The sequence below is a fragment of the Armigeres subalbatus genome, chromosome 3 (genome assembly GCF_024139115.2).
Source record: "Armigeres subalbatus isolate Guangzhou_Male chromosome 3, GZ_Asu_2, whole genome shotgun sequence".
NCBI classification, from domain to species: Eukaryota; Metazoa; Arthropoda; class Insecta; order Diptera; family Culicidae; genus Armigeres; species Armigeres subalbatus.
In genome coordinates, this window is record NC_085141.1 from 73,432,483 (window position 1) to 73,459,678 (window position 27,196).

The following is a 27,196-nucleotide window of genomic DNA, read 5'->3' on the forward strand; positions in this document are numbered from 1 at the left end:
TGCCACGGCCACGGCCACGAACCCCACAAAATTAAGTTCATTTACGATTTTTTTTTTCCAGCGAAGTAGGTAATTCTGTTTTTTTTCTTTTCAAATCTGCTTAACTACATATTTTTCAATTGATTGATTCTTTTCGGAACATTAAGAATCATTGTCTTCAAGTCTCGTCATTCTAGAATCAAGTCTTTCTGAATAACTCTGAATATTTCGAAATCAGCTACTGTAAAAAATCGACGACAATAAAAAATTTAGAAATCAGTTGAACGAATCGAGTTTGAGGCAGTTTCAAACTGAGGAAAAGTTTGTTCGGATTTCGGTCCTCACGTACTTTAAGGCTACACTGAAAAAAATTCCATGGTAAAAACTACTATTTTGTAGACTACGCGCTGTTCTTAAGATTACCATGAAATTTCAGTAAATTTTATCATGGTTCTAGAGAAATTCACCACTGTTTCAGTTCATGTGACAACATTCCGCATGGGCTACAGCAGATTTTTATGGTAAAATCAAACGGGTTTGTTATCTGCTGAAAATCGTCGGTGCGTATTCTTAAAATAACCCTCGGAATGGTAGTTTCGACTGCAATATTTTTTTGCGTGTAGTTTACAGATCAGGGGCTTGTCTGCAAGTTTCGCTCCCATATGTGTGGGCGGGATTTATGGGATTTCGTTGTAGGAAGTTAGAATTTCGGCCCGATTCAAAATACCTACAATCCGGCGGAGATTTCCGAGGATCCGAGTTGTGAACCAGCCTATAAATTACTCGGGATATGTTTACTATTGGCGACGAAATTGCATGAGTCGCGCCGTTTTAGAAGCACATGGGAACAAAATAAATGGACAAGATTCCCGATGTGTGAAGCTAATTTTAGTGTTAGGGTAAATCACTACTTGGGCCTATGGACCCGGTTCCCGGATCACTGCACAGAAAACTAATGATTTATACTGTTTGGAAGCCGTAGGTTCATGATTGATAATTTTTTAAAAGTCTCCCATTAATTTTTCACAATACTCAATATTTTTCAACCACTACTCCTAATTGATCCAATTGTAGAAAATAAATATGTAGATTTCAAAATTTCGCTTTCCGATGCCACACCACTGAGCCGGAGTGATTCTTTCCACTTTTACAAAACGGTATCATCGAAGAAACACCTGCCTGAAATCCGTCACAGTGCTCGATACAACTATTGCTTGAAGCTGTTAATCACCACACCATAATTCTAAACACACGCGCTTCAATTCTTCCTAATTTTTCGTTTCACTAGAACTTATTTAAACATATTAGAATACATTTTAAAATGTATCCTCAAACCGAACAAAAAATCACCTCGGCCCAAGAACTTCTAGCTGCACCGTGCTGCCAAAAGGCCAGGAGTATGAAAATGATCCTTCATTATTAATAAGAAAAATGTCTAATACGTTGACGCTATCATGTTATTTATAATTCTCTCGATTTCAAAAGAAATTTGGATGAATAAATATATCTTCTCAACCAAATAAAAATGATTATGAATAATACCATCTGGAATCTTGTTGTCGTGGAACGTGCATATTTTTGTTTACGTCGCATTTTCTACCGTCCCGAAAGAGGATGAGAGTAAAATGTTGAGAGATTGAGTGAAATTTTGCTTAGGCCGGGAACTGGTATTATGTATGCCGGAATGACAATCGCTATGACTGAAATGAGTGCTGCACCTCGTTAATTTAAATCAAATAAAAGCTTTTTTGAACGATATTTAGCACGAATAGCTATTTTTTAAGCAGAAGTGAACCTCAATGCAGTATTATACAGCCCACAAAATTCAGGAAAAGTTGCTTCCTGTCATAAATATCAATTAAATAATGCAGTCGTACGCAAGTTAGGCCGGGAATGGGGTAAGAAACCCTATTTAAATCAATTTCGATAATAAAGTATGGGGATTTTACATTTAAGCACATGCGTCAACCATATTCATGGAAACAATTAAATTTTTTTTTTTATTAATGTAATAATTTTTTTTTTGAAAAGATGTTTAATTTTGATACACATAGTTAAGTTTGCCATTTTAGGATATTTTTATGAGATATTGCGAAAAAGATTCGGCTGCCGGTGGAACTGGAACCCACACTATTTCATTAAGTACAAGGACGTATTACCATATATGTATACAACAGCTGCCCTTGCGAGAAGTTGTTCCATAACCAGCTAATAACGATGTGATATAAGTCAATTCCCCGTATCTATCGAATCTGCTTTAGCAACATTTCACACCCTTAACACCCTACACCCGCAAACTTAAATAAAAAATCTGACTTCCCTCACAAGTCATCAATCAAGAAAAAAAAATAATGTAATAATGTAATAATTACATTATATCAATGTTCTTTTCTTGCTGAGATTCTTGTTATTCTTATTCCTAGATTTTCCCTCACTTATATTCATGAAAAAGGGTTTTAGCACGAAAAATATATAATCCTACTCTATTGCTCTTTTCGCATATGCCTTTTGACAAGTACTTCAACTATTTTTTTTGTTATTTTCAATTGTTCAGAATTGGGAAGTTTTTGATATTGGTCAGTAATAAAATCCATGTTTAAGAGTAGATTAGAAATTTCAAAACTCCACAATTGAAAAAAATGTAGAAATACGTTATTAATGTGAATAATGTTTCTTCCTGTTTTTGGCCGCGCCCTTTTGAAGAGTAAATTATTTAAAATATTTTTCCACAACTAACTTAATACAATAGAAGGTCCATAAATTAAACCCATAAATTTTGAAATTTCCACAGCTCTTGAATTTTCTCACAAGGTTTTTTGACATGTCCCGTTTTGCAAGTGCGTTTGTCCCGTTATTTCACTAAAATGATCTGGTCAGCATATTTTGTGTGGCAAGTACAATGGATATACTACACGGAAAAAAAAGTATGGTAGCATCAACCAGATTCTGATTCAAATCAACAATATTTTTGCATTCATTTACGAATAACAATATTTATTGTTGATACAATCACAAATTGAGTTGAATGAACCATACGCGAAAGTTGTTTTAACTCTTGGATTGATAATAAACAAAAAAATAACATTTTAATGCAAACCTAACTAATTTAATGTCAACAATGAAGTTCAATCGGATGTTAGGCATTGTGTTTTGGTATTATGTAGGAAAATAAGTTCAAAAGAAATGCTACCAATGCTACGAATCGAGATACAATTATCGAACGAGTCTTAATCTATTGCGAGTTTTTATCAATTGATAATTTGGATATGTAATCGCTTGAGAGTGGCGTTCATCCTCGATTATTTGAAAATTTTATCTTTATGTTAATCAAATGTTTGTCTAAAAATTATATACATCGCCAGGGTTCGTAATGCTCACTCAATCTCAGGAGCATAGGATAAACAACGAAAACAGATTCGTCCGGGGCTTGAAAAATGCTTGCTTTGGTTTCATCGAACAGAAAAGTCGAAAACCTGTAAATTACGTACAGCTACGTAGTTTAACGTCACCTTTGCGTACAACCCGATTGGGGTGCACCTTTCTACCCGCAATGCAGGGTAGATACCTTTACGTGGTGTGTTACGGGGTAAGATCTACCACGATTACATTGCCAGCTACAGGCAAATCCTGACCCAACGAATACCTTCCTCATTATACAACTCCGTGGTACTTATGAGGGTGTCGCTAAGTCGGTGGCCTCTCGTTAAGTAAGTACTACATCAACACTCCCTTCCTCTCCCTAGTTACGGTGAAGATGGGCGTGGCCAGGAGTAGTAATCCTCATGCTTTTGTTATTTTTGTTCAAGACTGGAATCAAGGACCACTCCCCTTCTTGATTTCTGATAGCAAATATTTCTGATAGCAAATATCACTAGTGTCCAATCTACGAAGAATTACACCGTAACAATGCTAATGCTAACCCGATTGGGATGCACCTTTTAGTTTTTTTTTATAGAATCGAGTAGTTGGCATCATACATCTCTTTTATCAATCAAATACAAAAATGATTTGATACAAGATAGGTATAATATGTTTTCAAAATATTTGATACACTAGGTGTCCTGGATTGGCCCAAGAAAAATCTGGTCACTTTCCAATCAGTCATGATAAAGATCTGATTTGGGAAACTATACCCCAGGATAAATTTCTTTTATGAAACAGTTTCTTAAAAACGCGGAGAGCACTGGTTCTGATGTTTTTTTTTTTTTTTTTTTTTTTTTATTAGAGCCCGCCGCTAACCCCCACACCAAAAAGCTCTGTTATGAGCCCCCTGGTAGTGGACTCATCAGAAAAATTAAGACAAAACACAAAACATATAATAAGATGGTGTGTGTAAGTTAGCGATGAAAACAAAATATTCAATTTAATAAATTAATAAACAAGGGATTCTCAGTGGAAATTTGTTCCTTTGAAGTGATCCCAGATTCGGAGAAACAAAAAAAAAAAAAAAGTTGGCTAATTTACCTGCTATACATTAACATTAATTTTGTAGAGTGATAATTCATAATTAAATAATGTTATATTATCTGGCTGTTGATACCGTTTAATTTAAAAAGACATTGATTTTGGATTTATAGTGATGTTTCAATCTGGTTTTAAAGAAAACTCGATTGTTGAGAGATTTTAATTGTTCTGGAATTTTATTATACACAGAAGGACCATAGAAGAATATTCGAGATTGCCCTAGTTTAGTTATTGCTCTAGATCTTAGTAAATTATTTGCATGTCTGGTGTTATGTTCATGAGTTCGTGGGGGTAAAACAAGGTTGTGATGCATATCCGAATTATGAATTAAATCATATATAAACAAGCATGATTGTAACTCACATAAACCTCTTAATGGAAGTATGTTGTGCGAGAAACCAGTGTACAGTTGAGAAGTTGAGTACAACAATGGTAATGAATACATTATTTTTAAACACCTATTCTGTAAAACTTGAAGTTTTTTAGTTTTGATTTGCATGAATGGCCCCAGACTATAATAAGGTATTGAAAATGAGTGTGTATGCATCCAAAGTAAAATTTGAGAAGTGCATGACGAGGGACAAATTGCCTTACTCGGTACATAATACCACACAATGAAGAAATTTTTCTTTGAACATTGTCTATATGGTTGCCCCAAGAAAGTATTGGGTCAAACGTCAAACCTAGATATTTAAATTGGGTGACTTCTTCGATCACTGTTTGCTCAATAAATGGATTCGAATGTGAGAAGATTTTTTTTCTAGGAGAGTGAAACAACATATATTTTGTCTTCGACAAATTTAAGGACAACAAATTTGTGTTAAAATAACTCAATAGGATTCTTAAATCATTGTTCATACTAACAATAATAGCCGGAGTGATGTGATTTGGATAGAATATAGAAGTATCGTCCGCAAATAATCTGGGTATTCCTTCCAGGGGCAAGTTACCGAGATCATTTATATAAATTAGAAACAAGAGAGGTCCAATATTACTGCCTTGAGGCACACCAATGTTGCAAGTACATAATGAACTTCGTGTTTCTTCTATGGCCACATATTTTGTCTATCAGATAGATAACTGCGGATAATGTTGTTTGCTACCCCACGAATTCCATATAGTTCCAACTTTTGCAGAAGTATGCCATGATTCAACGTGTCAAAGGCTTTTTTGAGGTCAATAAATAAGCCACCAACCGTACATTTACTTTCAATTTTTCCGACCAGAAAATCAACGAGTTCAACTATCGCTGTTGTTGTACTGCACCCCTTTCTAAACCCGTATTGATATTTATAAAAAATATTATGTTTATTTATAAAGCTAACTAATCTGTTTACTAACAGTTTTTCAAAAACCTTACTAAAAACGGATAGGGTAGAAATTGGCCTGAAATTAGTAGGATCGGATGAATCTCCCGATTTGAATACAGGTGTCACTTTTGCTACTTTAAGACACTGTGGATAAATTCCTTGTACCAAAATTTGATTAAAAAGATATGGTAAAATATTCGCAAACTTAATTGCATTATTTTTTATGACTGTGGTAGGAAAATTATCTGGGCCACAACTTTTATTTGCATCCAATTCGTTTATGATTACCATAACATCAATTTCATTAGCAGGTCTCAGAAAAATGGAATGATTCAATCGATTTATGCAAGCAAAGGGATTTGAGTTACTCTTAGGTATGATATTGGCGAGATTAATTCCAATTTTAGAGAAGAAATTATTAAATGTTTCACATATTTCAGAATTGTTAGATAATCTAAGACCATTGATCTTAAGCTCAAAACGCGTCATAGGCTTAGACCGTCCCATAATCTGGTTTATATTTTTCCACAATTTGCCATTGCAAGTGCAATTCAACAAATTTTTGTAATAGTTAGTTTTACATTGAAATGTGACATTATGTTGCATTTCAACTTCTCTGTGGGGGTTTCCTATACGATTGTGTTTTTTCGCACTTGTATACAAGTTTGATACATTTGTTATCATGCACGGGGAAAAATATGGAACTAAAAATTGACAAAATGAGTCATGATTTCAAGAAAACTGAGTGTTTTTATGTTGTGAAAATTAAAATAAGCTGTTCAAATAATTTACTCAGCGATTCAATTTTTATAAGTCTGTATCAATCTCAGCAAAATGTCTGTATTTGTCTGTATGGAGCTTAGAAGGTACAGGAATATTAAAATTATTTAAAATCATGAACTTTTGACAACGTAGAATATCGAGGTTTCAATTATTGAAAAACCGGTGTAAGATTTAGTCGAGTCAAGTACGTAATACTGGAGACAAATAAGGCCACTGTTGAGGTCGACATACGTAAACTTTCTATTTATGCAGTCAGCTTTAATCCGGGAGTTAGAGGGTGCTAGCTCTATTACAGCTCCAGTGACCCATTTCAGACTGCCTGGTATTTCATGACCAGTCCGAGGTCACTTTTACTTACAATAAGCCCCGCCTGTTCATGCTATCATTATCAATTGGATAATGGATCCCTAAACAAACTTCTGGATTATCCAATCCAGCGCGTATTTAGTTTTGAAATGAAATCAAAGTGCTTATTGAAACAATCTCACCAATCTTGGTAAGCCCAGATTTTTTTTTTCGAAAGCCCAAACGAATTTCGTCAAGAAGCACAAAGGGACTCCGTTAGTAAACCCAGAAGGATTACATTCAGGAGTTCACATAACTTTGTGGGCACCCTAATGGAATTCTTTTAGGCTTTCGAACAGAATCACTTTGGGCTTTTGAATGGATTTATTTTGGACTTCTGAATGGAATCAAAGAACCTTTTCGTTTGGAATTCTCAAAGAATTCTGTTTTGAACTTAAAAAAGAATCCCTTTCAGAAGTCTAAAAGGCTCCGCTGGAAAATCCAAAATGATTTTGTTTGAAAACTCAAAAAGGTTCATTTGGAAAGCCCAACAGGATTCTGTTTGGAAGCCCGAAGTTTTCAAAACCAACAAATGTCTGTAAAAGTCTGTAGCTTCAATCAAAAGTCTGTATATCGGACCGGGAATAACACCCAGCCATCCTCATCATGGTCTTGCTTTTTAGCCGCGTTTCCTACCACACGGCTAAGGAGGCCCCCCATGTTATTGATTCTGACCTTGATTATTGGAACGGCGATTGTGTTCTTCATTCAAACTATTTTAGTGAACTTATGTAGGGGAGCTGGTCCTGGATTTCATCTCATGGCTCCGATGCTCATCACATCAAAAACAAAGCAATGGAAAGGTATTTGATATATTTCTAATCATAGATCATTAATTAACGGCTACGCAGTCTCATATGATTAAAACGAGTTTTTATTCGTCCGACGTTTCGACACGGGATTAGTGTCTTCTTCAGGGGAAGAAGAAAAACATTCCAAACATTCTTCCCCTGAAGAAGACACTAATCCCGTGTCGAAACGTCGGACGAATAAAAACTCGTTTTAATCATATGAGACTGCGTAGCCGTTAATTAATGATCTATGATTAAACCCCACAGTCGTTTCCCAAAAAATTGGTATATTTCAATTTTTTGTGATTTTTTCAAATTTTTTCAGTGAGATGGAGATCGATGCAGTTCCCCTACCTAACAGAAACAATAGATTCCTATCTTTCTGGTAGTAATGTCAGTTGCATGAAATATGCTAAACTGAGAGAATATTAGCCGTTTCAAATTTCAAGGTCAAACACCTATTAAAAAAAAATTCTAGTAGGGTAACCGTACCCTTAGTGGAGGTAGTGGGGTTTTAATGAGATTTATCATATTTATAGACTTGTCGATGGTTTCAGTTCATGCGTCGTTCTTTAAATATGTTAAATGCAACTTACCTTAATGTTTCGCTCGAAAAACTTTTGAAAACAATGTTTTTCCTTAACAAAATTGACTCCCTTGCACCTATAGTGGTGCAACTGTACCAATAGTAGCGAGTCTCAAAAGAAACCAATGGATACCACTATAGGAACTAAAATTAATTTTTACCGCCACTAAAAGAACAGTGCACCCATAGTGGTGCAAGCAATATTTGGTAATTGTTGATGTTAAATGACATTTATCTCATTTTTGTTAGCAAATTTAAATAATAAAGCAGTAAATTTCCCATAATTATCTATTTTTAAAAAATATTTTCTTTTGTGGATCTACTAATACCTCCACTGTTGGTACCGTTACCCTACTATTGAAATATTTTTATGATCCATTCACTCAAACTAGCGTCGTCACCATCGTCGAACGGGTCCATGACCACAGCAGCTGTTGCAGTGACCCTGCATATCTATTATTTTATTGTTCTACCACCAGAAAACGCATACTAAAACTAGTTACATGCGTACATGTTAATTAGTTTAACCTAACAAAATCTCTCGTGTGAAGTTCTTCCAAACAGGGCTCATTGAAACGGCGAAGACAACGCTAAAAGATTGGGTTTAGTGCAGCGCAGCGAACAGTTTGGGCCAAGGATTGTCTATCTAATGTGAGCGCGTACAATACAAATGAACACGCACGGTCGTTCTACTAATTGCATATTCTTAGACCCTATGCGGCTACCAAAAGAATAGAGCAACATGTATACAGCTTGCGGGCTTTACTTTTCATTACAATTAAAGTTGTTAATGGAGATTGTTGCCATTTCAAAGAACAAAGATTTTCTAGAAGCCCAAAATAGGGTAACTTAAATTACTGTCCAATTAAAGTGAAGGTTGGCGACGCGTGTTTGCTGACCAATGTGATATCTGTTTTATAATTAACAACGAACGAAATAAAAGCTCCCCCTTCACGACACTTCCGAATATCAATTAAAACATTTTGCCACATCCCCACAAGAAATAAAAGATTCGTGTATTGCTGTTAGATTGGGTTTGAATACAGAAAAACAGCTAGCGGGACCCCGGGTCTCAACAAAAACGCATAGCATATGGTAAAAATTGTTTTCTTAAAACTCACAAAATTAATGTACCCTTAAGCACAAACAACGCGATGAAATACAATTACATCTATTTTGAACACAGTAACATCTATGATTGAACCACAGACAAACAGACGTAACAGCTTGAACATTTTTTTGAAAAATCCATCGTTCAACTCCTCTACCACCATCTTGCGAGCATATTACACGAACTAATGTTTCGTATAACACTGTCACCAGAAGGCGCTGGAGTGAAATGTCAATCCCGAAGGATTACAACGCTAGCGCCTCTAGTTGTGAAACGCGCAATCAAATTCAAATTGATCGTTAAAGTCATGGTTGATAATAAATTCTCTAGTGTTACATCTTTTTGTCTGTGATTGAACTTTAAACCGAAATGAATCAACTATATGGGCGATAATCGCATTCTTCTTTAAACTATAGGACCTACGTTGGTTTTCCTCATAGGTGGCATCTTCAATGTTTTATTGCATTTGCTTTTTTTTAACTAATTTTATTTGCTAATTATCTATTACATGCATTCATCTCTTAGACTAGGTGTTCCGTGTTTTCTTAGACTTGGCCTTCAGAATAAAAACAAAGTTAGCTTATGTTTGCATGCATAAGAACAAAAATTTAATACAATTTAAAGTACCGTTATCCGATGACTTTTGCTTTTCTTAGAATAATTCAAACAATTTCTTAATACTCACCAAAAACCTTGATTGATCCACCTAGCGGTTTTTGTGTCTTCCTTGTACATTTGATATTCGAACAAATTTGAACGAGATATTCTTAACGTGTTTTTTGTATGTCAGTCATATGTATGTATGTCTTATCACAGAGAACAGACGTTGAAGCTGCACTCGCCATGTTGTGATAACTTTTTACTGTTCATTTTGAATAACTTTGGAATGTCGCCGTTATCCCGTGCATAATCAGCGCTAGCGTCATCAAAAAATGCCACTGTGCGCTAGTGTCGTTATGCACGCAAGAGCATACCAGCGCCATCATGTTGTCAAAATGAGATTGTGAGTTGCAATGTCGACGTCAATGGCGTTGAGGTTCGGTGTGTTTGTTTACACATGTTTTGCAAGAAATTTTGTTCGAGCCTCCGTGTCTGTTCTCTGTGGTCTTATGCTCAAAAACGGATAAGATAAGTTCCTAAAACATGAGTGAGTTTTATTTTGTGCCACATACATACACACGCACATACACACACAGACAGACATCATCTCAATTCGTCGAGCTGAGTCGATTGGTATATAACACCATGAGTCTCTGGGCCTTCTATCATAAAATCGTCTTTGGAGTGATTATATAGCCTTTTCGTTACACCATGGTGTACAAAAAAGGCAAAAAATCATAGATTTTCACAGTTTGCAAGATGAATCTAGTATTTTGTAATATGCAATTAAAAATTGTTTAAAAATTACAAAATGGCGTAGAATTTTATAATGTACTGTTCAGACAACAACACACAACCAATGATAAAGAAAACAAACATTAAATCGGGAATTTCATTACTTTGAAATGGAAGCTTATCGAAGTTATGCGCACCTTCCTGGTACGATGGTGATCACGATTTATGTGTAACGCATAAACGTGATTAAACGATGCGTTCTTATCACCTATTGCGATTTGTTTCAATTGCTAAAGACGCACGTAGAGCTATGCAATATGCATCGGCAATATTCATCTAGGAAGAAGAGTTGTCAGTATGTAGATAAAGGTGCTTCAGTTTCATACCGCATAAAGCGTTTCTCACAATTGTTTCATTAACCGTAATAGCATCGTTGATAAGCTGATGAATGCAATAATGCAATGCACGGTCTATGGGAATCAAGCTGTGATCAGCTGTTTCGAAGAGATTTATCGTCTCAACTGAATTTTGCAATGTGCTAATGTCTAAACTTTTTTGCATTTAAAGTGTAGACATTATAAAATGCAAGTTGTTAATCAATTCATTAGAACTGTAACGTAAGTCAGACTTGAATTATCTCCTTAACATTGGGAATTCCCTCAACCCGGTTAGCGTTTCACAGCTTGGTAACCCTTCATCCCGGATTTGGTCCGAGCAAATCAGTATAGTTCCTAATGAATTCTGGATCATGCAATCCAATAGCTTCGAGGTTAATTGAGGGGAATTTTCAACAACCGCTCATTGACATCTGATCTAACGAAACGATGCTTCATTAGTGTCTGATCTGAGTATCGACTTTTGACGCCTGCATTATCATTAAGCAACCACGTGCTTCTAATGCGATTTGTTGTGTGTGATTTTACTCCGTTAAAGTACAGACACTATATTTTATGCTATCTATAGCATCTATACGTTAAGGGTGCGAAGCATTTAACCGATTCTCGGTCCGGTCTAGGATGTTTTCGGGTTGGAAACTTTCTCGACACCCTGGGCATAGTTTATGCATTGTACTTGCCACACAAGATACATACTCATACAATGGCGGACATAGAAAAGCTTTAAATTAATAACTTAGGAAATGCTAATAGAATACTAAGTTAAAAAGCAGGGGCCCTCCTTAGCCGTGCGGTAAGACGCGCGGCTACAAAGCAAGACCATGCTGAGGGTGGCTGGGTTTGATTCCCGGTGAGGGTCTAGGCAATTTTCGGATTGGAAATTGTCTCGACTTCCCTGGGCATAAAAGTATCATCGTGTTAGCCTCATGATATACGAATGCAAAAATGGTAACCTGGCTTAGAAACCTTGCAGTTAATAACTGTGGAAGTGCTTAATGAACACTAAGCTGCGAGGCGGCTCTGTCCCAGTGTGGGGATGTAATGCCAATAAGAAGAAGAAGAAGAAGAAGAAGAAGTTAAAAAGAAGGCCAAGTTACAGTTGGAATGTCAGCATCACGAGCTGTGCATTTCTTGGCAGGTTGTTGCGCTTCGGTGTATCCTTCCAAAACGGCTACTTAAACCGCAATATTCTATTTAAACGAGCTGCATCTCGAATTTTCGACTAGCAAATTCTCGTACAGTATCGCAACAAATGTTTACTGAGCCTGTGCCATTAAAAGTATCCCGGTCAGAATATGTGTTGATACCCTATCAGTACACGTAAAAAAAGCGTTCCCGAATTCGTGAACCAGCAAAAATACACCGTGATTTAATTCATAGATTCGGGAACACAAGTCACGTTTTCCAGAACGTTCCAGAAAACGTGACTGTAATGAAAGAAAATGTAAATCGTGTAAAAACAGAATCCAGTGTAGTTACAAATAGTTGTATGCGGTTGCCTCAGGCATTTTCCTGACTTTACCATTTTTTTTAGATCTTTACGGATCTGTGGATGCTCCAGTTTTTACACATTTTCTGACATCCCGATTTTCAGATCTTGGAAGTGATTAAGAGGCTTCCGATTCAGATCATAGTCATGACCGAAACTTTTCAGAACATTTAGACATATTTTTAATTCCGTGGTTCAAACTAATTTTCAATATTTCCACATTCTCCAAACCATTAAGGTTATTAAAATACTTTTTGTGATTTGATAAAACTTTGAGTGGGCCTACTTTCCCATACCAACGAAATGGGTGCTTTAATGACCATTATGCAACAGTTAGTGTTCAAATAGTATATTCTCTGCGTCGCGTAACAAATGAAATAGTTTGATGGACGTGACATCAAAATTTTTCAAAAACAGCTTCATGGTGTGTCGAGCTACCGTTTTAACTCAAATCCCAAATATGACTCATATTCCGGACACTGGAATTTTAGCGGCTTAAAACTTAAATTTTAATCGATTTTCCATACTGAGGATCAAGATTACAAACGAATTCAAGCTCCTATGGAGGAAATTACGCGAATATAGCCAAAATGGCAATTTTAAAGCGAGTGAATATGAGTTATGTTCGGTATTTAAGTCAAAACGGTATGCTATTTGGAAGGAAAATATAAATTCTGATTCTTATCTGCAGCAGCATAATTTAATGGCAAAAATGATCATGTGAAATGAATTAGACTATACAATTTGTCATACTGAAGCACATTTTTCGTCATTTCAAAAAATAGCGTGTGTAACTCGTTGCAAATCACGATTTCTTCAGCACTCGTAGCGTTTATACTACTCGACAAGCCCTGATGAATAAACATACAACTCGTGCTGAAAAAATCATCTTTTTGCCACTTGTTGCACAAACTACTATTAAATTACATAGATTTTCACTAATTCCTAGTATTTTCTACGGATTCCATAGTCTTTTGAATTCGCAGATTCAATAATACAATATAATAGACATAATAATACACCGTAATTGACCCTTCCCGTCAAACATTTTTATGCGCTCAATCGATTCTTTATTTTACTCGAGGTCAACTTTCCCAAAGAACCCATATTTGTTACGTCTCTTAGTATTTTTGAGTTTTAAAACAAAACAATCCAAAAAGTGTTGTTTTTTAACACGTACGTCCCCAACCCCCATTTCACGACAAAACTCAAAATTCAAAACCACGCAGCTCAGCCAATTTCTAACGGATTTTCAAGCAATCTTCTGGAATCGATCACAAAATTCCTATAGTTTTTGGAACCGAGGTCATTTTTTGTGCAATGGACATGGTTCCGGATATATTCCGGGGAGTACTGGGAAATTTGACATATCGCAAGATGGGTTCCAAGATTGAACGAAAATTGGCCACATCCTTGAGGGAACTAGGCCCTGGAAGTACCCGGAGGGTGGCCAATTCGATCGAAAATCGCCGAAATGTACTCCAGTGTACTTGTTTTGCAAAATTATGAAGTTTGACATGCCGCAATGTGGATTCCAATGTCGTAAAATGGGGGTTGGGGACGTACGTGTTAAGATTGGTCTAAGATTCGCCCGACAAATACGACAAATAAGACAAATAAGACAAATAAGACAAATAAGACAAATAAGACAAATAAGACAAATAAGACAAATAAGACAAATAAGACAAATAAGACAAATAAGACAAATAAGACAAATAAGACAAATAAGACAAATAAGACAAATAAGACAAATAAGACAAATAAGACAAATAAGACAAATAAGACAAACAAGACAAATAAGACAAATAAGACAAATAAGACAAATAAGACAAATAAGACAAATAAGACAAATAAGACAAATAAGACAAATAAGACAAATAAGACAAATAAGACAAATAAGACAAATAAGACAAATAAGACAACAAAGACAAATAAGACAAATAAGACAAATAAGACAAATAAGACAAATAAGACAAATAAGACAAATAAGACAAATAAGACAAATAAGACAAATAAGACAAATAAGACAAATAAGACAAATAAGACAAATAAGAAAACAAGACAAATAAGACAAATAAGACAAATAAGACAAATAAGACAAATAAGACAAATAAGACAAATAAGACAAATAAGACAAATAAGACAAATAAGACAAATAAGACAAATAAGGCAAATAAGACAAATAAGACAAATAAGACAAATAAGACAAATAAGACAAATAAGGCAAAGAAGACAAATAAGACAAATAAGACAAATAAGACAAATAAGACAAATAAGACAAATAAGACAAATAAGACAAATAAGACAAATAAGACAAATTAGTGGTGCTGGTACAAATAAGACAAATCAGTGGTGCTGGTGTAAGTAAGACAAATAAGACAAATAAGACAAATAAGACAAATAAGACAAATAAGACAAATCAGACAAATAAGACAAATAAGACAAATAAGACAAATAAGACAAATAAGACAAATAAGACAAATAAGACAAATAAGACAAATAAGACAAATAAGACAAATAAGACAAATAAGACAAATAAGACAAATAAGGCAAATAAGACAAATAAGACAAATAAGACAAATAAGGCAAATAAGACAAATAAGACAAATAAGACAAATAAGACAAATAAGACAAATAAGACAAATAAGACAAATAAGGCAAAGAAGACAAATAAGACAAATAAGACAAATAAGACAAATAAGACAAATAAGACAAATAAGACAAATAAGACAAATAAGACAAATAAGACAGATATGTTCCGATTTTGTCACGTTCCGATTTCTTCAACAAATTATTCCGTTTTTATCAACAAGAAAATTCAATCATTTTTTTAGAGAATTGACTTTTAAAATAAAATAACTTGGGTTAATTTTTGGCTAAAAATTGTATTCATAATATTCCAAGCACTAGCCATAATAAGGCCGTTAACTAACAAGATAGGATTCTCTTCACCGACTTCCCCTCATCGAAATAAAAGTTGCAAGATGCGGGTTTGTTTGCACTTTATTACTTCAGAACGAAGGATTACATTGTTATCTGGTGTTCTGATACAAATGAAAAATCGTTGAAATTCTAATTCGGATGTTCTCGGCCATCCAAACTGTTCTGGAGTACATATCTTCGAATGTATCAGGAAAGGTCTTCAAAAAAATGTCCTGAGCTCAGATATATGTCCAAAAATAGCTATGTGATCATAAGCCATAAATTGATCGAGTTTTGAATAAAAGTAAACAATTTTAGGGTCTCCAAAACGCCCTGGAGTTCAGAGCATGTGATATATTCGATCAGCCAAGCCCTGAACGTCGTATTCGTGCATCGTTGAACAAAACAGTTCTACCCGATTAACAAGGCCTGAACGATGTATCCATGTATCGTTGAACACCCCAGCAGGTCTATTGAGCCGATAGGATTTCGCTCATTACTTCTATAAGCTACTACAGGCCTTTTTTTAAAACGTCCTTGAGTTCAGAACATGTGATCCAGACGATCAACCAAGTTCTGTACCCGTGCAGCGCTGAACATCCTAGCGGGACCGTCGAGCCGATGGAATGGTACTCATTACTTTTACAAGCTACTACAAGTCTGTTATGTTCTCCAAAACGTCCTGGAGTTCCAAACATGCAATCTACCCGATCAACCAAGTCCTAAAAATGATATATTCGAGCATCACAAAACATTCCAGCAGTTCCATCGAGCTGGTAGGATATCGTTGACTTCTTTTACAAACTACAGTAGACCCTCCTTGAGTTGATGTTCCAAGACCCGATATCGAATCGTTGAAACAAATTATGCCATACTAAAATATTTTCAGTCCTTTCGAACTATTTTCCAAGTACTTCTCTTCCACACCTCGATACCGACTGTTTTACATATCTTCAAAACGTCATGAATCTCAGATCATTTCAATACCAAATTTTTAAAACGACTTTGACCTATCTAATGATCCAACTTATGAATGATGTTGGATATGATATCCCAGTGAGTCCATTTAGCTTATATGACTTCAATAATAACTTGTACTAGCCTGTTTTAGTACTGTTTTTATTCAAGTCGTGTGGAAGTCGTATTGTTCAAGTCATCCAACGGACTTGGATGATTACATAAAACAATACGACTCCGCAGCCAAATTTCTCGACACAAACACCTCCTTAGATATTGTGCATCTAGTAGATATCTTGATCTTAGCTCAAGATCATTTTGGAGGACCTTGGACATCTTCTTCTTTTGCTATGCCTCTATATTTCAACTGAAACTTGTACATTATGTGGAAAATTTTGATTTGAAAAATGGATTGGAGGTATCCACTTTCCCTTCGATTGAACTCGAACCCACGACCTTCAGATCCTTTTTCAATTCATTCAATAGGCTCATGTGTGTATAACATATAAAGGGGCAATATTCATTATGATTTATTTAATTAGGTTTGCATTATAAACAGGTTGTTTGAGGGGTTGAGGATTTATGATCAGGGAATCTTAGCTGCTCATTCGGGGGTTTGTCAGCAAGGACGATGTGACATGGCGTTGGGCTCGAGGTATGGTTTGCCGTCTACACTTTTTGGTCAGTTGTTCCAACCTCCGGTCTCATGCCCCGAGATGTAAGGCCACCTTGTCTTCTTTTTTCCTCGTTGGGCAGCCGGAACCAAGCTTCCATTAGACATTCTCTTCTTTCTCCAGAAGGAAGAGGATGCTGTAAGTGCCGGATTGGTTAAATCCAGCGGATACGAAGTGCACCGCGAATAAGCCATAGAACGTAGTTGATTCACTGTTTTTGGTAGATTGAGAGTTCGACTGCTTATGTTTAACTATTTGCGAGGTTTCGGTTTTTCAGTCTGGATATTTTTGAAACAACCGTTTAAGATCTGTCTCAAAGTATCCGTCTAAGACGAATTAAGTACTGTCCATTTAATTCCACCAGTTAATGTTCGTTATCTTTGCAGATACGTATTTCGACCACAACTGTGTGGTCGTCTTCAGTGTCTTGTACTTGACTCGACTTAATATTAACGTTATTAACGACGTTAATATATTTTTCTCAAAGTATCCGCAAATTTGTGTTGCATGTTTTTGCCATAGGGAGCGTCCACAAATTACGTAACGCTTAGAGGGGAGAGGGAGGGTTGAGCGAAGTGTTTATTTAAGGCCGAAACGCTCGAAGGCTTCACGGGGCCGCGTTCTTAGATTATAATTAAAACTATTGGACATTTCTTTGTCCAAAACAGCACTACTAGATTCACAATTCATTTGCGCACCCTGGCTGGAGCATATTTTCTTCCTCTATTTTCCATGCTTAGTTGAAACCTGTCGTTTGTTGTTGTCTTCGTTTGTATCGTACTGTGTGGATGAACTGTCGTTTGCATTCTCGCCCTCGTCGTCGTCATCGTTGTCGATACTGTCGCTTCTGGTCGTTCGTTTTTCGTTCTGCTGTTCGTCTTGTTTTCCAGTTTTTCGGCACCGTAGGCACCTTCAGTCCGATTATAATTATTGGTTTGGGATCTTTTTGTAGTGATGATGTGATCGGTTGAGTCTGATTTTCGATTATTGATGGGAATTCGTTCTTGTCGTCGAAACGGATGTCCACACTCGGTGTTTTTGTTGTTGCTGTTTTCGTCATGCTGTCAGTTGATACCGTTGAGACTTCTGCTCATTTTTTGTTTAGAGTGGGCTACTTTTTGACAGTATTGACACGTGCATTGTTGCCCCGGATAAGAAATAGTCGTCCCTTGACCATTAACGATTACAAAGGACGGAAGGGGTGCTTGATCTTCATATGAAGAATTCGCACACCGTTATAAATACCAGAAAAATATTTTTTTCCAGCGTTCACGTGTCACTGACATAACTTCTCCGTAACTTTTCAAAAAATCAATCACTGTGGTGTGTTTCATAGTGGGAGGAAGATCATGTACTCTCACCGGGATGGATTCACTTTCCACGTACACGGGTATTTTGAAGCCTTTGTCTTCATGAAACACCATGTGCCTGTTGTTGTGAAGGCCCTGATTGCGCTCTGCAGTTTTGCCATCTTTTACCTCGATGTAGACACAGTTTTTAATATTATGCAGCTGGATGTTTTCCACGTCCGCCAGCTGCAGTTGAATATTCTTTTTAAGAAACTGTTGCACTTTCCCTGCGTCGGGGCGTTTAGGAAGAATGCTGAAATCAACCACTATAGTGTTCTTTCGTGTAACACTCATTGTGCAACAAAAGCAGATAAATTGAAAACTGGAGCGATAGATGAAACACGTCCGAAGTCTGGGAACGATAGGTGTCAACTGTTTTTTTAAATTATACTCATACAAAAAGTGTGACACATTGATGAAGGGGGTTGAAAATAGCCAATTTTTGCGTTACGTAATTAATGGATCTTCCCATAGGTACCGCATTTTTTTTTTACTTTATAAGTGTGTTTTTTTTGTGTTTTTAGGTACTGAAAATTATTTGATTACAGGTCAACTTTGTCTGCACACAAGAGAGTTGCAAAGATTGGCGATGCATAGGGGGATACACCACTAGGTGGCAGGTCAATCGCATAGAAAATCAGAAAAAATATTCTATTTTTATGCATTCAACTGTCCATATCAGCAATGTCACTGTGTTCTGATTGGATATCCGAATTTTTAATAGGGGACCTGTTCCGATCTCCATCTCACTGAACATATAGGGTAAAGTGTCCAACAGTGGACCCCAACCAATAGTGGACCCTCTAGCCATATTTGCATTATTACAGTACAATGTAAACATTTTGCTATGAAATTCCATCGGGAGAACCTACCTTACAGTCCTATGATTTGATTACATGCATTGGAAATGCTATGAAAAGTAAGATTAGATGTTTTTATACAATTTTATAAAAAATAAACATGAGAGTGTCCATTACAGGAATATTTTGGGGGGTCCATAATAGGGAAGAAGAACTTCCCGAAACGGAACATGAAAGTCAAATGAATTGTCGACTATAGGGGAGCAATTTCCTATTATGGACTCCCAGGGGGTCTACTATAGGGCGAATTCAGTCAGACTTTGAAATGTTAATTTCAACGAATAACGTCATGTTTGTGAGTGTTTTCTGTGTGTATCGTGAAAAGGAGGTGCAGAACTTGTTATTACATATTAAGTAGGTTTAATATGCTGCAAATTTCTACTCCTTTTGGCAGAAAGAACAAAATTCCGCTACTAGGGGGTCCACTATTGGTCATTTTACCCTATTTATCTCATCACGGAACAAAGAAATACAGCACCAATTTCGGCGCTTGTTTTTGTCAACATGCGTGATCATTACTGCAAAATAAATCACAAAAATAAGAAACAAATCAAATTGTTTTCCATTGCTTTTTTTATGGGATGAATATCGGACCCATGAGATGAATTCCAGGAGCAGTTCTCCTATGTGTTCTTAAAACTATTTTAACAACTTTTAAATGATTTCCACGACTGTCATTGCACCATAATAAAAATGTTGAATAAAGTACAATGAGATAAAATGAAGCTGTAAAGCTGATGAACATGTACTCGGATCATATTTTCAAATAAAAACTTCTGCTAGATATTTTATTCCGTCCAACGCGCTCGAGCTGAATCACCTAGCACCGTTCTCACCATTAAGAACCAACGTAATTGACGTTAGAAAAGGTTTCAATGTACTGAAAATGACAACAGACCTCTGTTGTGTGACTTTTACAAATACGCTTTAGGGCTATAAATCATGCGATTGCCTAATTGGTCTGCGGTTTTTGTGTTTGACCTTCCCCGTTGTTTGTCTCTAATGTTCAAATATTTCCGCTGTGCACACAATGCGTGATACATGTCATGCTATTGTCGTCACTGTGCTATCACATTTGCCGTAATCAAGGCCGAAAAACAATGATTGGATTATTATGTAATTAATTTTTATAGATCTAGACCTCCTCACTCAGAGTGAGAATCTCGAATAAAGTAAGAACAAATGCCCACAAGTTATGCAGGAGTGAGGGAAATTTATTCTTGTTTTCACCACAAAAAGATGAGAAGTAAATATAATTCATAATTATTTTCTCAAGAAACTTGGTATGCCTAACAAATGGCGTATCTTCCGCTTCCAGAAGGCTGGTTTTAAATTTTGGAATTTGAAAGATAAGATCATGCTTCATGTATATCGAGTTCAAAACTATGTTGTCCTTCAAACTATGCTTATAATAAGTTACATTCAGTGATCCAGAATCATGTTCATCACGTTCAGTGATAACAGATACATCATTTGCATACAATTATTAGTTTAGTTATCTGCGTGTATAGCTATAGCATAATATAAGTTATGGAGGGAGGGGTTTGAAAAATCTAGGAAAATCCCTTACGTAATCGGTGTGCCGACCCTACACTACACTCGTCAACCAGAACTGTATTACATCACATAAATCAAATCGAGTCGGATTAAAAGCGATGCCGTTAACAAATCTCGAAACGGCAAACCGGCTGATCTTGAGATGTTTGCAATGGCATATCTTTGTGAATAACTCTCAGCTTTCTGTCGGTCGGTGTCGATATGACAAGTGCGCGATGACGAGTTCGTACCGTTTGCTACTACACGCATGACATTTTCGAGCGATTAAAATGTTTACTTGCAAGAGTATATGAAGGTTGGGTTTTTTATGTGACTTAAGCTAATAGTCTCTATGTTTGTGTTTTTTCTTGAATATGCATTGTCCACAGTCAGCTGATTCTAGCTAATCGCGTTCCTAATAAAAATATAATTTTGATGAATCATTTAGTTACGATTGAACTTCCGATTGGTATTTAAATATGTTTTCAGCATATGAGATAAAACCGGAAACAACGAGTTGTAACAAACTGTTAACAGATCATTACGGCATAAGTATTGATATGCTATGTTATTTTTTATAGAACCTCTAGTTTTTGGATACCTTTTTATTTAGTATTCAGAACGCTTCCAAACTACAAAAAATAGAACTTAGTATACAAAAAAGGTAAAAATTTAAAAATAATAAAAAATTTAACATTTGTTGTAGGGGTAATGACGGCTTTGGCAGGTTTTGTTCTATTATTGGCAGGGGGTTTTTTATGACTGATTATGCTCAAATTTGGCCCAAACATTCTTTGCATATCAAAGAATATTGTGGCCAAATTTCATAAAATTCGGTCGACAAAAACCCCCCTGCCAATAATAGAACAAAACCTGCCAAAGCCGTCTGTTCCCCTATTATCGACATGAAGATGACAATTGAACTAATTCAGTACAACAGAGGAAAAAAAAGTTGATTGATTAATTAGTTTTAAAAAGAATGAATTATTTAAATGTATTTCTAAATAATTATTCAGAATTTCCATTTATCTAAAAATCATATTTTCTTCTTGTTTCGGTTTCAGCTCCATCGTATATTCTGCAATGTCGACGATCAGATCCGGAATTGAATGCATGCCTGAAGAATGCGCTTCATCATCTGAAACCATACCTCGCTGAAGGAATCCCTGAAATTAAGGTAAGTGCATTCGTGATTCGTTGGTTGGCACTTGGATGGGAAACTTTTTCTTTGGGTCTTCTTTGTTTGGACTCTGACCCAGCAAGGAAGCATTCTTGTGTCAACATTGTAGGCAAATATTGAAAACAGAGCTAGGCACGATGGAAAATCATCCAAGCTGCTGAATGTTCAGTCCGCATGGGCGTTTCCGTACCTAGTTCACTATGTGGAAGCTAAACAGCTGAAGTCTTTTTAGATTTGATGTGTTGCTGAAACAGCATCAGCCAGGCACCTGACGACTGAATAAGTGACACTGCATCTCATCAGCTGCATAAAAAAGGTAGCCCCAGCGATAAATGTAGATATCATATGTTACATCCCGGTAACATCAGCTACTCTAACTCAATGAAGCATAATAGTTAGTATATGTACCTAATGAACCTATAATCGTTGACATGTCGTAAAAATACCAACAAGTGTTGCGCAACGAAGTCGAACAAAAAGCGTTCCATGTCGCGATGCGTCTGAAACATTAACAAGCACGTGTTACTCATTATTGCACAGAAAACCGGTTAATTGTCCCCTACTGACAGCCAGTGTTGTCGAATCTATATATGAGTTTGGAGCTTTCATAAACCTGTATAAGTTTTGTGGACGTTTCAGTGGAGTCTTTATCAATTTGGGCAGAAAGTGTAATTTTTCTAAAAATCTGTAAACATTCCGTGGGATTGGCAACCCTACTGGCAAGGCAACTGATGATTCTCATCTGGTATCAATTCGCTCCTCAATCTCTTTTCTCTTTTAGCATACAACTTGACTATTCAAGGTGACGGTCAAAATGCGATACCAGTGTAAATATAGCTAAACGTGTCCAACACGAAGATCAAAAACCACTCCTCAACTCTGTGAGACGTCATCAAGGTCACCGGTCAATGCCTGCCTGCACCGGCACAGCAGCCGTTGAATCATGCAAATGCAGTATTGCTACCTAGGGGGAATGGTGTAATATGTTCGCGTCAAACTAAATGTTTCAATAGTTTGATCCAAAATGAATGCACAGCTAGCTGTTTCAATCTTCAAATTTTATGGACGAGAAGAACGCGGGGGTGAAAAATTCATTTTCAGTGCAAAACATGAACAAACTCGCTGGCATGAGATATTCATCAATGTCTCTGACGTAAAAATTATAAAGAAGAGAAATTAAACATGAGCCTTGAGGGAGACCCATGTAGCTATTTCGTGAAGTTGCCGAGTCACCATGAGAAAAACGCTTCTCTGTCAACAAATTGTACAAATAGTTGTTCAAAATTTGTGAAAGTCCACACTCGTGGAGTTGTCGGATAACACATCGACGCAAACTGAATCAAAAGCCCCCTTATATCCAAAAACACTGAGCCCATTTGCTCTTTTTTAGCAAAGGTAAGCTGAATTTCTGGGGCGCTGCACTGGGTCATTACCAAGATTTGGGAGGAGGAAGTTTTGCCGCAGGAGTGGATGGAAGGTGTCGTGTGTCCCATCTACAAAAAGGGCGATAAGCTGGATTGTAGCAACTACCGCGCAATCACATTGCTGAACGCCGCCTACAAGGTACTCTCCCAAATGTTATGCCGTCGACTAGCACCAACTGCAAGGGAGTTCGTGGGGCAGTACCAGGCGGGTTTTATGGGCGAACGCTCCACCACGGACCAGGTGTTCGCCATTCGCCAAGTACTGCAGAAATGCCGCGAATACAACGTGCCCACACATCATCTATTCATCGACTTCAAAGCCGCATATGATACAATCGATCGGGACCAGCTATGGCAGCTAATGCACGAACACGGTTTTCCGGATAAACTGATACGGTTGATCAAGGCGACGATGGATCGGGTGATGTGCGTAGTTCGAGTTTCAGGGGCATTCTCGAGTCCCTTCGAAACCCGCAGAGGGTTACGGCAAGGTGATGGTCTTTCGTGTTTGCTATTCAACATCGCTTTGGAAGGGGTAATACGAAGAGCAAGGAATTAACACGAGTGGTACAATTTTCAATAAGTCCGTCCAGCTATTTGGTTTCGCCGACGACATAGATATTATGGCACGTAACTTTGAGAAGATGGAGGAAGCCTACATCAGACTGAAGAGGGAAGCTAAGCGGATCGGACTAGTCATCAACACGTCGAAGACGAAGTACATGATAGGAAGAGGTTCAAGAGAAGACAATGTGAGCCACCCACCGCGAGTCTGCATCGGTGGTGACGAAATCGAGGTGGTAGAAGAATTTGTGTACTTGGGCTCACTGGTGACTGCCGAAAATGACACCAGCAGAGAAATTCGGAGACGCATAGTGGCTGGAAATCGTACGTACTTTGGACTCCGCAAGACGCTCCGATCGAATAGAGTTCGCCGCCGTACCAAACTGACAATCTACAAAACGCTCATTAGACCGGTAGTCCTCTACGGACACGAGACCTGGACGATGCTCGTGGAGGACCAACGCGCACTTGGAGTTTTCGAAAGGAAAGTGCTGCGTACCATCTATGGTGGGTGCAGATGGCGGACGGTACGTGGAGGAGGCGAATGAACCACGAATTGCATCAGCTGTTGGGAGAACCATCCATCGTTCACACCGCGAAAATCGGACGACTGCGATGGGCCGGGCACGTAGCCAGAATGTCGGACAGTAACCCGGTGAAAATGGTTCTCGACAACGATCCGACGGGCACAAGAAGGCGAGGTGCGCAGCGGGCAAGGTGGATCGATCAGGTGGAAGATGACTTGCGGACCCTCCGTAGACTGCGTGGTTGGCGACGTGTAGCCATGGACCGAGCCGAATGGAGGACACTCTTATATACCGCACAGGCCACTTCGGCCTTAGTCTGAATAAATAAATAATAATAAGCTGAATTTCTGAAGAAAGCAACGCAAGACAATCGTTCGTTCCCTTACCCCTGCGGAAACCAAATAGTGTATCTGACAACAAACCATTCGACTCAATTCATTCGTCTAGCCGGAAGAGAATCATCTTTTCCAACAGCTTCCGAAGATAGGACAACATCGCGTTGGGGCGATACGAATTACAATCCGACGCGGGTTTTCTAGGCTTTTAGATAGCTATCACCCTCACTTGCCTCCAATCATCCGGAATAATGTTGCACTCCAGTAACTGGTTGAACAAGCTCAATAGGCGCCTCTTCGCGACGTCTGGGAGGGTTTTGAGCAAATTGAACCTTAATCTCTCCAACGCCAACCCTGGAGCAGAATTGTTACATGAAAGGAGAGCAAGCGAGAATTCAATCATCGAAAAGGGCCGATCCATATTATCCCTGTCAGCAAAAGCAACACGTGACATTTGCTTCACCGGCACTGAATTCGGACAAACTTTCTTTGCGAAATCGAAATCGAGTTGCGCATTCTTCTCCCGACGGTCCACAGAGGTCTCGTGCGCTAAACCTTCAACAAAAATGCACCAATATCCACGTTTCTTCACTTTGACCAGCTTCTTGAACTGGATCTCGAGCGCGATGTACCGTTTGTGAAGAACGATCGATCCGTGGTTCCGAAATTCCTTAAACGCGTTAGATTTCTCACGATAGAGCTGTGTGTACGCGGTGTCCCACCACGGACTATGTGGTTTCCTACGAACCGAAGTTCCTGGCACCGGCCGGCGTTGTGCATGGTGAGCGCTGTCAATAACCAACTGAGATAGAAACTGGTACTCTTCCCGCGGTGGAAGTGTTTCTATGCCATCAATGATGGCCTCCCCATATTTCCCCCAATCGATGTGCTCTGTGAGGTCATATGAGAGGTCGATAGAAGCGGATTGATTATGTCCATTGGAAATCGATACTTCGATCGGCAAATGATCACTACCATGGGGATCTTGTACCACCTTCCAAGTACAGTCCAACGATGATGAGCTCGAACAAATGAAAAGATCTAGACGGCTATCTCTTGCTGGAGGAGCCACTCGTGTAACTTCTCCTGTATTCAAAATTGACATATTAAAGTCGTCACAGAGGTCGTATATCATCGTTGAACGGTTGTCGTCGTACAGTTCCCCCCAGCCTGTTCCGTGGGAGTTAAAATCTTCCAAGAGCAACCGTGGCTCGGGCATAACCCAGCAGATGTGCGAGAGATCTCTACGAGATATCGCGGTGTTTGGAGGAAGATATATCGAGGCGATACTGAGGTATTTTTCTCGAATAGTCACCTGACATGCTGTTTTTTGATCTCTAAAAGCACCCCTCCATATGGATTTGCCCGATCGCGGCGAATGATGTTAAAATCGGGAAAATGAAGGTTTACATCTAGTGTTAGCCATGTTTCACATAAAGCAAAAACATCGCATTGTAATTTGTTAACTAAAAATTTGAAAATTTCTAATTTTGGAAGAATACTTCGACAGTTCCACTATACACGGGTAAAAATCCGTTCCCGGAAATGAGAAAATAATTCATGATTTCATGAATCCAACGTGTTTTCATCTTATGAAAATACACCATGAATATAAATCATGATTTCATGATTTATTTTCGCGTAACGCAACCAACAGGGGTTTTAAACTCCAGTACACTGAGTGAGAGTCCGGCGTGCTATCTTTCAGCCGTTCTCACTTCTTGGGAAGGGAGTGTTCGAAGTATAACCGGTTATGCATTTTGTCGACTGTTGAAGATTGCGCAGTACCATGAATAATGCTCCTGAAATCATAAATTATAATCATGATTTCATGAACTAGCATGATTCATGATTTCATGATTTTTCATTCATGATTGTGAATATGCATTTGTTTCCGTGTAGAACCGAAATCATATGAGCCTTATCGACGAAATTAGTCATCGAAGGATACGAATGACTCGAGGAGGGGCATTTTTGAAGCCAGCTGCTTCAGGAGAGGAGTCAGAATAGGAAAAACAGTTTTGACCATGTTCTTTACAGGGTCGGAAACATCAGGTGCTTGGTGGCCTTGTGTCACTGCTTCTGCCTCATAAGCAGGAGATTAAGGGTTTGATCCCTGGCCCTTTCCAATTTCCTATTAGATAATTTCGTTAATCATATAACTCAATCTCTTTGCAAATCAAATTCTCATTGCTAGCAAGTATGATTCTAAGTATAGAATTGTTATAAAAAGCTGCCTGTTACTTAGTAGCAGTAAATAAAATGTAAAAATAGATTGGT

General features: G+C 37.6%; 1 protein-coding gene across 1 annotated transcript in view; it reads left to right on the forward strand.

Annotated features, from left to right (window-relative positions):
- LOC134220206 (uncharacterized) overlaps window positions 1-27,196 on the forward strand; it is a 45,604-nt gene that overhangs the window by 4,663 nt on the left and 13,745 nt on the right. Inside the window, exon 2 of the mRNA XM_062699192.1 lies at window positions 21,951-22,063. Within this exon, the coding sequence (XP_062555176.1) occupies window positions 21,951-22,063 (113 nt within the window). The remainder of the gene's footprint in view (window positions 1-21,950; window positions 22,064-27,196) is intronic.